This window comes from Bombyx mandarina, chromosome 21 (genome assembly GCF_030267445.1).
Source record: "Bombyx mandarina strain Sakado chromosome 21, ASM3026744v2".
NCBI classification, from domain to species: Eukaryota; Metazoa; Arthropoda; class Insecta; order Lepidoptera; family Bombycidae; genus Bombyx; species Bombyx mandarina.
In genome coordinates this window covers 13421827-13436455 of record NC_143227.1, presented here as the reverse complement: position 1 = coordinate 13436455, position 14629 = coordinate 13421827, and the positions used below count along the sequence as shown (strand labels likewise).

Genomic DNA, 14629 nt, shown 5'->3' with positions numbered 1-14629 from the left:
CAATGCCCTTTTCCGGCCTCCATAGGACCTCTCCGAGGGACTTGGGAAAGTCCCCGTCCCCTATTCGATGGACCCGAGGCGGAGGCGCACGCCTCTGAGGCGATGCACGGGGTAGTTGAACGCCTCACTACCCCGTGCAGGAGAAGAGGCCCGGCCAAACCGGGCCAGCACGAATGTGGGGCTGCGGAAGAATTTCGATTCCCGCGGCCCCGCGCACATGTGCGGGGAGACACCGGGATGGTTTTAGCCGGTATGAGTCCGGCACGCCCCTCTGCCTTTTCCCAGATGAAAGTAGTCCATGCGGATTTCAACCCGAAAAAAAAGGTTCTTCAAGTACCGATCACCGTCCTCGAACGATTTAACCCACCGAACGAGCGAACTAACCCATAGGCACACTCAGATTTTCCCCGAATCTTCTCAGTGGGTCGTAATTCCGATCCGGTGGTAGATTCTACGAAGCACTGCTGTTGCTAGGGCTAGTGTTAGCAAATTCTCTTAAGTTGAGCCCGTGAGCTCACCTACCCGTCCGCGAATAGCTCCTTAGGCTACCAACGAATAGGTAGGGGGAAAAGCCGACTACTAAGTATATTATTTACTCAACTAATGTAGATTATAATACACTAGCGACCCGCCCTCGCTTCGCTTCGGAAACTGTAATTTATTATTGATTTCTCCACTATTTAATGGATGTTATTATACATATAAACCTTCCTCTTCAATCACTCTATCTATTAAACCGCATCAAAATAAGTTGCGTAGTTTTAAAGATTTAAGCATACATAGGGACATAGGGACAGAGAAAGCGACTTTGTTTTATACTATGTAGTGATGAATAAACTAGTGCAATAAATAACAAAAACGAATAATCCAGTTTAAGGTCGAAATTAGGGCCATCCGAGAATCGAGTTAATTTCGATATCTCGATCGATATCGTAATCGATTTAAACACGTTTCGTATGTCTAATTTATTGATTATTATTACCTTCATCGATTTAATTACTGTGTCACGCTTTTACTTTTAACAGTTTCTATGATACAGTATCGAGTATCACGCAAACACTGCTATTACGATTTTAATGAAATTCATTTCAAGCAATTTTTTTTAATTTATTGCTTAACTCTAAGCCCACCTGGTGTTAAGTGGTTACTGGAGCCCATAGACATCTACAACGTAAATGCGCCACACACCTTGAGATATAAGTTCTAAGGTCTCAGTATAGTTACAACGGCTGCCCCACCCTTCAAACCGAAACGCATTACTGCTCTACGGCAGAAACAGGAGGGGCGGTGGTACCTACCCGTGCGGACTCACAAGAGGTCCTACCACCAGTAATTACGCAAATTATAATTTTGCGGGTTTGATTTTTATTACACGATGTTATTACTTCATTGAGGAAGTCAATCGTGAACATTTCTTATGTACGTATTTCATTAGAAAAATTGGTACAAAAACATGAAAAATCAAATCACCTGTCTCAGCATGCCGTGCTTCCCGAATATCGATATGGTCGTGCCACCGACCACCATCACTTTACCGGGACCGGCACAGTCGTAGATAGTCATAGCTAGTATAGCATTACGGGGCAAATCACTGTAGTACACCGGAAGGGTTACCCATTCATTCCAACTGCAATAAAAGCGTTGATTATAACTATTATACATAAGAATACAACTGGGGGAAATGCTGCGGATTCCCTGGACGGCGCATCGGACAAACTCATCAATCCTGGAAGAACTAGGCGTCTCCTTAAGACTCTCCACCATTTGCCTACGTAGGATTTTAGAGTTTTTCGGTCACGTTGCGAGGGAAAAGTGTGAAGGTTTTTTACTGGTGGTAGGACCTCTTGTGAGTCTGCACAGGTAGAACCAGCACCCTACCTATTTCTGCCGTGAAGCAGTAATGCGTTTCGGTTTGAAGAGTGGGTCAGCCGTTGTAACTGTACTGAGACCTTAGAACTTATATCTCAAGGTGGGTGGCGCATTTACGTCGTAGATGTCTATGGGCTCCAGTAACCAGGGGGGCTATGAGCTCGTCCACCCATCTTAGCAATAAAAAAAAAACATCTCGAAAGACTTCTCATCACCGGCAAAGCGGAAGGAAAGAGGCCTAGGGGGCGTAGTCCCATGCGCTGGTCCGATCAGATTAAGACGACTTTGGAATCCAGCATCAATGTCGCTATCCACTGCGCGGAGGACAGGAGTGAATGGAGGAACATAGTCCTAACAAAAGTACTCAGTAAAGGTCACGACCCTCAGAACTGAGGAATACGACGCACGGACAAGGATAACTACATAACTATGAGACTTGAATATTGGTCACTTAGACAATAATATATTAGGTCGTTGTAGTATTATATTAATAATTAAGAATTATATATTAATCAGTCAAATTTTCATTAGTCAGTGCTTCTATAGGTCTATCCAGTAACTTTACAACCCTGCATTTGTCTCTAGATTTTAAATCTAGTCTTAGATAATATTATTTCTGAGTGAATTTCGAACCTAAGATACAGAAGAATGTTCACCATTAAATCTCCAAAATTTATAAATATGCATAAATACTGACTAATTGTGAGTTCCAAAAGGCTGCTGTCTAAAACTATTCTTATGACCTATTCCAAGGTGTGGTTTAGATTGGGTTATAGCTATTCATATTTTAATATGTTTCATGGAGGATGGCATTTACAGTGTGATGAGAACACCGATTAGAGTAGTAGTATTTGGTTTAAGGAACATTTTTGCAACTTTACAGGAGAACCATTTTAAATATAAAATTTGGAAAAAATGTCATCAAAAAACATAGTCAGCTAGTTGATTGTGGTAAACATAATTAAAGTTCAATTAAAAACATCGAATTGATGATTTTAATACCAAATAAAACGGACCTTTTATTACAAAGATAAATGTCGTGCCTTAACTGAAATTTTGTGCAGCTTTTCATCCCTCAATATATACATTTTCGATTGTAATCATTTTAAGAACACTTAAAATTACATTAATTGGTTTTTATTGTTCTTTTACACATTTAATCAGGATTAACTTACTTCCATCGAGTAGTGAATGCCTTATAAGTGGTCATGACGGGTAGCGCCAGAGGTTCTCCATCACTCAGAATTTGACAGGTGACATACAAGTCTGAGCATCCATCTTGGTAAAGTCCTGAGAATTTCAACATCGGATCTGATAGTAGTTTGTCATATTCCGGTTTAGTTCTCTTGCCTTCAAGGGTACCACTGAAAAACAAATATTTGAATTTGATAAGATGTGTGTTTAGATGCTATAAGCTTTCTGTCTGCTGCCTCATTCGTGTTTTCTTCATATTGCGAGTGCAGAGACCTTATCTTCAACAGTGGGTATTGAAAGGTAACCTATATTCTTTCTGAGCGCTCACTACTTGCACACCGTTTTTTGTCAAAATTGGCCAGTGGGTCAGTAGTCATAACTCAAGAAATATCAAGTTTCATGTTTATTTTATTTTCTCAATAAAAGAAAGGCGTTTGTGACAATGATTGTTTTTCATGGGAGTTTTATTTTGTAACACGGAACCAAATCCTTCTATTAATGTAGTGTGTTGGGAAATTATTACAGTGAGTTGTGCGTAAAATAACATGCTGGATAGCACAAGGTAATCACAAGTAAGTATAAAGGGAAAATAGTGCTTTTTCTCCTGAAATTATTTTTTTATATTTCTTTTTACCATAGTAAAATATCATTATATTTGTTTAACTTGTGTTTAGTTTGAACATACGTAAATAGTTACTTACATTTTTATTTCGACATTGTAATCCAAAGATGAACTGTAAACATAATAAAACTTGTCGTCTATTTCGTTCATTGTTCTAAAGTTGCTAAACTTACTAAAATAACGATAGAGCAATGTTTTCTATAAATCAGATTTTTAGTAAGCAGCAGCACTTATTTTGTTTCACAGGGCACAGCTGTTTTTGACACATTTAAATGCTGCCACAGATTTTTTTTTGGTACAATTTTTCCATATTAGAAAAGGTAAAGGGATCTAAGCCCATACTGCCTTGTCTCTGCCACAGAAAATTTCGTTCTACTGGAGCCAAAGTTACTGTACTTTATGGAAGATTTATATAGGGTCATTAGTTGCCACTAGTGCTGGCGACAAAACTGACCCAGACGATTTTGTCACTAATTGACAAAATTGTCTGACTTTTTGGCCCTGAAGTAATGCTTTTTGGTGGGAACGCGAGGAGCGAAGTTGTTTGAATTGTTTTATTTTGTCTATTTAGTGTTTCTTCAGGTTTTAATGTGTAATAGCGGTGGTTTATAAATTTTTTACTATCTGGGAAAGTGCAAAAATGTTGGAAACTGAAACAAAGCCGCTGGACGTAGCTTCTTGGGATCTTCCAAAAAGTCTACTGAAAAAGTCTCAGTCAATGGCCACCATTTAACTGAGATTATATTTCATCCCATATTATCTCATCTAATTTCATTTAATTTCATATAAATTGATTTATATCATAAACTTTTATGATTGATATTTGAAATTTTTATGATATAAATGAAATTTTTATTGATTGAAATTTTTATGATATAAATATTATATCATAAATATTTATATCATAAATATTTCATTTCGCTCCATATCATTTTTCATGAAAAAGAATAGACTAGACAGAAAATATTAGGCTGTATGGCGTGGTAGTTTCGCTTTTCCACTTGAAAAAATGTAACAACTACTGTCATCTTTATTTTCTATCTGCCAGTAGATATGATTTCACAATTTTCACATGTAATTTCATATTTTGAATGCCTTTATGTACAAATAGACAAACTACGTTATTGAGAATAACGTTTTAAATTTCGGCTGTTCATTGTGATGAAACCTACTTGAAGATCAAAACAATATAAAACTTGAAAATTACGCCACTATAAGGTAAATAACAAAAGTATCTGTACTTTGGTAAAGCTTTACACCCATTTCAAATACCAGTCTTTTGACCAACCAACTTTTTATTTATTTTAGGATGACAAAGTTAATGGAATGGATATCCCTCTGTTCAGCATTTTTCGCTGTTTGGTATTCTCTAATAGGAGGCTACGTTAAACATCCATTAATACAAGAAAACATGCATCAAATCGTCTTATCTCCCATATATTTTCTAATACTCTTTGGCTTATATTCAGTGAGCGTAATACTTTTTAGAGTTTTAACGTTTAACAATTGTGAAGAAGCAGCAAAGGAACTACAGAGAGAAATAATAGAAGCTAAAAAAGATTTACATGAAAGAGGTTTGAGGTGGTGAACATTCCATTATGGTTTAAATGTATGTTTGTGTTTGTACATGTGTAATTAAAAAAATATATAGTATTTGGTAGTTTGTTTGTTAACTTTGAATATCCTCTCATTAGCTTCTGCTAGTATTCAAGCTGGCAATAATTAGTTCCAAGAACACCATGTCCTTTTTCTTCTAATGCCATCCCATGGCATGTCTGTCAGAAAAGTGGAGCTCTCTTAGGTCATTGAGTCTCTAAACTGGTGAATTTTTTGTTGACTTTCAATCGTCATCTGAAACAATATATATATGAAATAAATTATCATTCTTATTCATATGATATGTCCCGAAACTTTATCAAGAAGCTTCTTTTTGGACCAAAAAAACTGGGTTACCACCTGCAGGATGACGATATCCGTAAAAACACCACAAAACGGACAGTAATTTCATTAAAAAAAAATTTTGACTATTTGTAACTTCAGTTCTGAGTTATAGATATCGACGCTTGAAAGGCAAACGTGACCAAGCGATAACTGCTTTGTACATAAATGATAGGCAATAACCATATTTGAGGGGCGAAAAAAAATATTCTAGGTCTATTAAAATCATTTCAATCCTACAGTTAAATTCGTTAAAATATAATTTTTTTCAGGTATTTCTCATGTATATTTTAAATTAATTTCAACTTTAAATTAGTCTTTTTTTTTATTTTTTTATTGCCTTTGTAGGCAGACGGGCATACGGCCCACCTGATGGTGAGTGGTTACCGTCGCCCATGGACTTCAGCAATGCCAGGGGCAGAGCCAAGCCGCTGCCTACTCTACGTCTAAGTCTACTGTAAAGTTCACGCATTGTCGCTTACATTTGCCATTCAAGCGTTGATATAATTCAACCTAGATTAATGGTTTAATCTCAACTTTTTTATTGTGTTTAAACTATGATGTTTCAGATACTTTACAGTTTTATAATGTAACATCATCAGTGAGCTCAGTAAAGTTTTTGAATTATTAGAAATAATAATTCAACAAAATGTGAGTTTAAGCCATAAAAGTAGTTAAAATTTTAATTGTTATGGTTTTTCATTCAGGATGGTTTTGCATTTATTTAAAAATAAAATAATTGGTAATAAATTTATTCATTTATTGTTTGCACATTATTTACACTTTAACCTTAATTATTAATCAAAATATGTGAGATTTTGGTCAAAATATTTACTATAATTATAAAGATTTGCAATAGCTAGATTCTGGAAAAGCATTTAATTTTGAAAAATTCGAACAAACCTTCAATACTGACTCGTAAAAGAGCCATCATATAGACAAGCCATTCATAATGAACACACAAACACAACTACTTGTGTTTGTGGGTTCATTCATTTTGATGAATTGTCAAATGTTACTTATTAAAATGACCTCACAGTAAGTATGTCCCTAGCTAAACTGACATTTCTAATACATAAAAATAAAAAATAAAATTTTTTTACTATATTTTTGATTTGACAATTATTATTCAAACTCAGGTAATAAATACAATTCTTTAACTACCAAACTATGGTATCATCAGCAGTTTTTTAAAACTTATGTGTATAGTATTAAGCCATGTGCAACATCTTGTTTGTCGTGATAAACTTACGTTTAATAAAATAAATAATAATGATTCAATATTTTTAGGGTTGAGTCTTTCTTATCCTCTTGTCTATTTATTTCACTTATATTTCACTTAAGGGTCTGTGCACACCATGTTTTTTAAACGCGCCGTCGACGCGCGTTTCAAAACGTGGTGTGTGTTGTGTATTGAAACTTCAGAGTACCGTTGACAACTGTTTATTAATTACTGTCAATATACCCTCAACATCTTCCCCTTTTACAATATAAGTGTGTTACAAGATAAACATAAAATCAGAGGTTAATTATTATTAATTGCATTCTGCTTAGTTCTACTACGAGTAGTAGGCGGATAAATATGAGGTGATGAAGGTGATGACAAAGTACTCGGTTCGTACACTGAACCATCCTCATTCACACTCATCTCATATTCTCCCCCACTTGACTCGTCTGATACGATCACTATTGTGCCGCGTCGATCATTCTTCAGCTTTTCCACAACATTAGGTTTCTCATCAGGCATATTTTTAATTAAATGTCGGCGATTACGTCGATATATACCTAATTTGTTTTTTACAATGTATGAACGCGGTGCAGATGCCTTGCCTACGACAGTGCCGCGCATTCGTTCATTATTATGTTCTAACATAATTACATCATCGCCGACACTTAGCTCCGGCTGCGCTTTACAATGTTGGTCATAATACATTTTACTTTTTAATTGTTTTTCTATTATTGTTTTATGCTGTTGCTGATCATTACAATTATAACGTTTTAACAAATCTGGATGAACTGGTAATCTACAATTTAATCTCCGTCCCATTAACAGTTGTGCGGGAGAATTCAAATTTTCTCGCGGCGTGTTATTATAGCTCAATAGATTCAAATAAAAATCTGTTCTACTGTCTATTGATTTTTTTAACATTTTCTTTATAGTTTGTACTGACCTCTCACTCTTGCCGTTTGATTGTGCGTAATACGGTGATGAAGTAATATGATTGAAGCCCCACTCTTCTGCGAACTTTTTAAAATTTCGAGAAGAATATTGGGGACCATTATCGCTAACAACCGTTTCCGGAATGCCATAGCGAGCAAAGTTCTGTTTTAATTCTTTTATAACAGAGTTTGACGACGTATCTCTTAACTGTGAGACTTCAATAAATCCCGAATAGTAATCCACTAAAATCAAGTAATGTTTTTTTCCGTACTCGAATAGATCGGTACCAACTTTGTTCCATGGCAGTTTCGGAACAGTTATCGGAATCATGGGCTCTTTACCTGGTTTATTTGAATTCTCCTGACAAACCTTACATTTTTTAATATATGATTCTATGTCATTCGATATACCTGGCCAGAACAGTACCTCACGTGCGCGTCTTTTACAACGATCTATCCCTAGGTGGCCGTCATGAATTATTTTTAACATTTCAGTTTTAAGCGAGTTAGGTATCAATACCTGTTTATCTTTAAAAATTACTCCGTCAACAGAGTACAGCTCGTCTCTCATAGACCAAAAATACTTTAAATCACTATCAACATTATATTTATGAACGGGCCAACCTTCATTAATGTAAACTAACAAACGTTTCAAATACTCATCTTTACTAGTTTCTTTCTTAACTAATGTCAGTTTGCTTTGAGACATCGATACATTGTTAATTACCATTTTCAATTGGTTCAATACTGCCTTACTAATTTTATCGTCATATAAATCCGGAAGAGGCGCACGTGATAACGTGTCGGGTATATACATATACTTCCCCGGTTTATAAGTAATTATCAGATCGTACCCTTGTAATTTTAACATCATACGCTGCAAGCGTGCTGGGACTGAATTGAGCGGCTTTTTAAAAATACTTTCAAGAGGTTTATGGTCAGTTTCTATGACTATATACTTTTTTCCATAAATGTACTGGTGAAATTTTTCACAAGCAAAGACAATAGCTAACATTTCTTTTTCAATCTGAGCGTATCTCTGTTGTGTGTCGGTGAGTGTGCGCGACGCGTACTCGACCGGGCGGCCACGCTGCATCAGCACCGCGCCAAGTGCGACGCTGCTCGCGTCCACCGACAACAATACCTCACTGCCTACGTCAAACAACGATAATACCGGAGCCTCGCATATCAGTTTCTTTAATTTATCAAAGGCGTTTTTATGACCTATTTCCCAACACCACTCGACATCTTTTTTCAATAATCTAGTCAATGGAAATATGTGTTGCGAGTAGTTAGGTATAAACTTTGATAAATAATTAATTGCACCCAAGAACCTTTCTAAACTTTTACAATCCGTAGGTTCCGGCATATTGATTACAGCCCGCACTTTTTCCGTATCTACTTTCATTCCGTCTTTATTAAAAATATGTCCCAAATATGTCACCTCATCGACACAAATGCGACACTTATCTTTGTTAAACTTTAAATTAATATCTCGCGCTTTTTGAAATAACGCATTTAGTCTTACATCATGTTCTCGCCTAGTGGACCCCCAGACAATAATATCATCAATAAACGACTCAACACCGTTTAAACCTTCTAACAATTGTTTTAATTTAGCGTGGAACACCTCCGGTGCGCAGTTCAGTCCGAACGGTAATCTGAGATATTGATATCGCCCAAACGGCGTAATAAATGTGCATAAATCGGCACTCTCCTTATCTAACTTTACGGACCAAAATCCTGAATTGGCGTCCAATACCGAAAAATATTTAGCCCCATTCAATTTGGTAGCCAACTCATTTATGGTGGGTAGTTGAAAATGAGCACGTTGAATCGCCTTATTGAGAGGCCTCGGGTCTAGGCATATGCGCATTTTACCATTTGTCTTAGCCACTACTACTAACGAGTTGACCCAAGGTGTCGGATGAGTCACCTTCCTAATCACACCTAACTCTGTCATCCTATCGAGTTCGTCCTTCAAGTTATCACGAAGGCTTAACGGTACTTTCCGCGGAGCGCACACCACCGGCGTCACATCCCTATCTACCGTTATATGATATTCCCCCGGTAAACAACCTAACCCAGTGAACAAATCACTATTTTTAGAGAAATTTATATCGTGAATTCTTTTTATTAACCCTAATAATAAGCACGCCTGCAGTCCCAGTACACTTTAACAATCAATATCAGCTATCGCAAACTTAAGATCATATTGAACATTTTTATACCACCATTTAATATTACAAATTCCCTTAATAGGAATGAAATCGCCACTGTAAGATTGCAGTTTAACCTTATGATTTACAACAATGTTATTAGGGTTATTGCCTAACTGCACAAATCGTTTAAAAGATAAGACATTGATATCTGCACCCGAGTCTAGTTTAAAATTTTCCGAGCCCCATTCTCCTCGGAGGACCTCAAACCAATCCTGCGACACCGAGTCGATTTTGGAACCATCAATTAAAGTAGATATATAAAACGACTCCCAGTCATCGTCCAGTTCCGGCTCGTATTTATTTTCGTCCTCTAGAACACCGATATCATATAACTTTTTGACACCTTTATGTACTTGACACATTCTTGCAAAATGACCATAATTTTGACACACATAACACTGCACTGAGACCGCAGGACAGTCAGCCCAACTAACACACGGACCTCCGCACCTGAGACAAGTACTGGACGCAGATGAACTGGAAAGAGGCGCCTCGCGCCTCGCGCCATCCGGGACCGCACGCAGCCGGTGACCGCCGCGGCCGCCGCGAGCTGCTCGCGCGCCGCCGGCTCGGCCCCGCGTCGCACGTGGCCCAGCACCACCCCGCGCGCCCACAGCGTCCACGCGCACCGGCCCCGCGCTCGCTCCGCGCGACTCCTGCAATACGCGACTGCTGTCCGCCGATACCTCGTCGACTTGGCATATTTTAATAGCTTTGTCCATCGTTAGGTCGTCCGTTCTCAGTAAACGATCGCGAACTATCGTATTTTTTATGCCGCATACGATCCGATCGCGAATGAATTCCTCTTCTAAGGTTTTAAATTCACAGGTTTTGCTCAGCAGTTTCAAAGCCGTCACATACTGATCTATGGACTCGCCGTCTTCCTGGTTTCTCATGTAGAAATTATATCTCGCCAACGTAACATTCGGTTTGACGCCGAAGTATTCGTCGAATTTTTTTAACAAAACCGTTACGTCATCTTTTTCAGTGTCATTTGAAAACTTAAACGTCTCGTACACATCGAAACCTTCCGTTCCAATTAAATTGACGAGCAAGCTGGCTTGCACACTGCCTTCTTCTTTATGCACCCCTGATGCTTTCAAAAATAGATGAAATTGTTTCCTCCAATGTTTCCATGCGTCAGCCCGGCTGACGGAGTTGCCTTCCAGACTCAATTCTGACGGTGGTCGGGCGTGTTCCATTACGAAAAAACAAAATTCGTATCTATTACGACACTTAAACGCGAAATAATGCACTTAAATATTATTTTAAACAATTTTTACGATTAAAAAATCACCGCTGTCACCATGTTGTGTATTGAAACTTCAGAGTACCGTTGACAACTGTTTATTAATTACTGTCAATATACCCTCAACAGTGTGCACAGGCCCTAAGTACGGAATTAAAATCGAGCATTATTAAAAATGCTTTATTTTTCATTAAATTTCATTTAATTTAACTATTCTAATGTTAATTTAACACAATAAACAATTGTGTCAATTTAAAAATAGAATAAATTTAATTAAATAAAAATCATGTAGGTATTTAACATATACGTACCGGCTTGATGAAGATGGCAGCACGTGTGATATTAAGGTAATTATTCATCGAATCGATATTAACTATGCATATAACATTAATATTATTTATTCTTTCAGTAACAACGTAAAATGTTTTTTTTTGCCCCCCTTTGCCTGTTGCATACTCATTAGCAATCGCATTAAAAAGAATAAAATAAAATGGTGCATTAGTGCTGGCATACACGATTTTCATTATTAATTATTTCTAATTTACATATCGACCGTTAAAAGGCTATTTTGTGTATGGAGGGTAGAGGTACCTCCATAATTTGGTGTAAACACCCGATATTTATCTTTGTAATTAAAGGTCCGTTTTATTTATTTGGTATTAGCATAAACCATTCGATGTTTTTATTGAAATTCAATTGAAAGTTTACCGCATTCAAAGTGTTTTATGATTTTTTTTAACTTTATATGGTTATGGTATAAACCAACCAAAAAGTCGTTCACCCATTCATATGTGGTATAGTTTTTCAAAATAAAATATTATATTCAGTGAAGAAAAAGGTAGAGGACGAACGATAAAATACGTAAATCGTAAAAAATATAAATTATGATGAAGTAGGTACTAAAGTAATAAAGGTAATGTGTTATTAATCGAAGAATAATATGCACTACATAATGATATGGTAATAATACGGTAATATTACCTTAATATTAAAAACATAATAAATAATACATAATATTAAAGATAAGGTTTTAAAGTAATGCGTAAGAAATGTTTATAATAATAAGTGCCTAATTAATAATGATAATAACTATCTAATTAATTATCTAATTATTGACTAGACTAAATCTTAGTTTTTTTTGTTGAAATTTAATAACATTGATATGATTGTGGAGAATTTATTTTGGACCGTATTCTGATATTGTGATTAATACTATTTATTTGTCATTTAATTATATAAATAAGCTTATCTTAATTGAATAATTGAATTAGCCTAAACAGGTGCACCTCATAAATTCTTTTATTTTTCATTGAAGGTGAAGGAAAGTCTTGGATAAGATAAGTTCAAATAAGCAAGTAGCATAGACTATCCAAACTTACTTCGGTAGGTATGAGATTCTTGTGAGGATTTGTGTTTATCTATATATATCGTAATCGATATGTTAGCGTTATTATATAATTTTTAAGCTCAAAAATTCCTAAATCATGTATCTATTTCATAAATTAATTAAACAATACCTTTTACTCAATATTGATATTTAAAAATAAATAATATAATGCTCATGGATCGCTTATGTTCAACTCATGATGGTATAAAATTAAATCCGGTTACTCAATATTAATAAAAAGTTTAAAATTAAATTCATCAAAAATAGCTAGTTTCCTTGAAATTGGGTTTATATAACATTAAAGCAATTTAAATGTCGACTTTCATGCTAGACAGAGAACACATTACCCATCTACATGCTCACCGGAACGAATTAACGAATATTTATATTGGCGCAATACATTTTTTTCTAATAAAATCAAAACTATAACCACAAACACAGCAACACCGAAAAAAAAAACGTTACTCGCTTACATAAAATTGGTCCAAATTTTTATTAATTCCATTTAAATAAAGCTTATGAACGGTTTTAGCTACGATGATTCAGACGTATCTTGCAACGGCAGCCATCATTATGGATAGGCCCGCTTTGAAACGAAGCGTGGGTCCGAGGTCAGCGGCTGAGGAGTTTCCAGCTAATATAAGGGCCCGGAGTCTCTGTCGCTCCCGGTAGCGAGTGTCCTCTCCGGGTGGATCAAGGCACTCGAATTCACAGCAACGTTCGCCAACCCGAAAGTTTTTGCAGAACTGAAAATTTTGATAATTTCTCCTTCAATATTTTGAGATTGTTTGCGTATTTTTTAACGGTCTTTCTAATTCGGATGATGCAACGAATTTACGATATAGAAAAATATGAGTGGACACATGATAGCATTAGATATAGGCTGTACAGTTTGAAAGTTTGAAAGTACTGATGGTAGGACCTCTTGTGAGTCCGCGCGGGTAGGTACCAGCACCTTGCCTATTTCTGCCGTGAAGCAGTAATGCTTTTCGGTTTTAAAGGTGGGACAGCCGTTGTAACTGTATTGGTAGCTTAGAACTCATAGGTATCTCAAGGTGGGTGGCGGCATTTACGTTATAAATGTCTATGGGCTCCGGTAACCATTAGAGTTCATATCTCAAGATGGGTGGGGGCATTAACGTTATAGACGTCTATGGGCTCCGGTAACCACTTAACACCAGGTGGGCTGTGAGCTCCTCCACTCATCTGCGCAATAAAATAAAATAAAATAAAAGTATTTGGTCTAGTGTTCCATTATCCACTGAGTGCGCAGGGAACTTCGTTTGTTTTAATGTAATGCAGTGGGCGTCTATCTTTGTTTATAATTAGGACGGAAGGGCGGACAGCGCGCGGGAGGTCTCTCACGTGGGAACCCTAACTGCACTGAGAGGTCCCATATGTGAGTGCAGTAGATGGTCTCGAGCAGTGAGAGATAGCAGGGGATCGTGTGACGCATCAAATCCGCCCCCTCCAATGCTAATTAACAATCACGAGCACTCTGTCAAGATAGACACTTAAGGTATAAACATAATACAACAAAAAGAGTTACAAAAAGAAGCACAGTCCTGAGAAGAACCGGCGAAACAAAAACCGGGTTATTTCTTTTGAAGACATTATTCAACACGATTTTATATTTTTAAAATACAAGAGAAATATTAAACGAAACTGTCTAGAGCCACCTCGTTCTCCACATCTTGCCAACTGTTAGGCAATCAAAATTTACTGCTGCTCATAAGAGTGTAATTTATTTATTTATTTTTTATTGCTTAGATGGGTGGACGAACTCACAGCCTACCTGGTCTTAAGTGGTTACTGGAGCCCATAGACATCTACAACGTAAATGCGCCACCCACCTTGAGGTATAAGTTCTAAGGTCTCAGTATAGTTACAACGGCTGCCCCACCCTTCGAACCGAAACGCATTACTGCTTCACGGCAGAAATAGGCAGGGCGGTGGTACTTACCCGTGCGGACTCACAAGAGGTCCTA

The 14629-nt window shown here is 36.8% G+C and overlaps 3 protein-coding genes across 4 annotated transcripts in view; 1 reads left to right on the top strand and 2 right to left on the bottom strand.

Moving 5' to 3' along the window:
• Pi3K59F (phosphatidylinositol 3-kinase 59F) overlaps positions 1 to 3949 on the bottom strand; it is a 39313-nt gene extending 35364 nt beyond the window's left edge. Inside the window, exons 1-3 of the mRNA XM_089736240.1 lie at positions 3765 to 3949; positions 3045 to 3233; positions 1471 to 1627 (exon numbers count right to left, since the gene is read on the bottom strand). Of these exons, the coding sequence (XP_089592366.1) occupies positions 1471 to 1627; positions 3045 to 3233; positions 3765 to 3835 (417 nt within the window). The 5' untranslated portion in view covers positions 3836 to 3949. The remainder of the gene's footprint in view (positions 1 to 1470; positions 1628 to 3044; positions 3234 to 3764) is intronic.
• Positions 3950 to 4763: 814 nt separating this feature from the next.
• On the top strand, positions 4764 to 5412 carry LOC149500515 (dolichol-phosphate mannosyltransferase subunit 3-like). The gene is made up of 2 exons (XM_089736320.1): positions 4764 to 4903; positions 4994 to 5412. The coding sequence occupies exon 2, from the start codon at positions 4995 to 4997 to the stop codon at positions 5271 to 5273; it is 279 nt and encodes a 92-aa protein (XP_089592446.1). The 5' UTR covers positions 4764 to 4903; position 4994; the 3' UTR covers positions 5274 to 5412.
• Positions 5413 to 6366: 954 nt separating this feature from the next.
• The window catches only part of LOC149500514 (integral membrane protein DGCR2/IDD), a 40765-nt gene continuing 32502 nt past the window's right edge, over positions 6367 to 14629 (bottom strand). The window contains exon 3 of one of the 2 annotated variants that reach the window (XM_089736318.1): positions 6367 to 13387. In XM_089736318.1, the coding sequence (XP_089592444.1) occupies positions 13184 to 13387 (204 nt within the window). In that variant the 3' untranslated portion in view covers positions 6367 to 13183. The remainder of the gene's footprint in view (positions 13388 to 14629) is intronic. The other variant, XM_089736319.1, reaches the window with a different exon arrangement.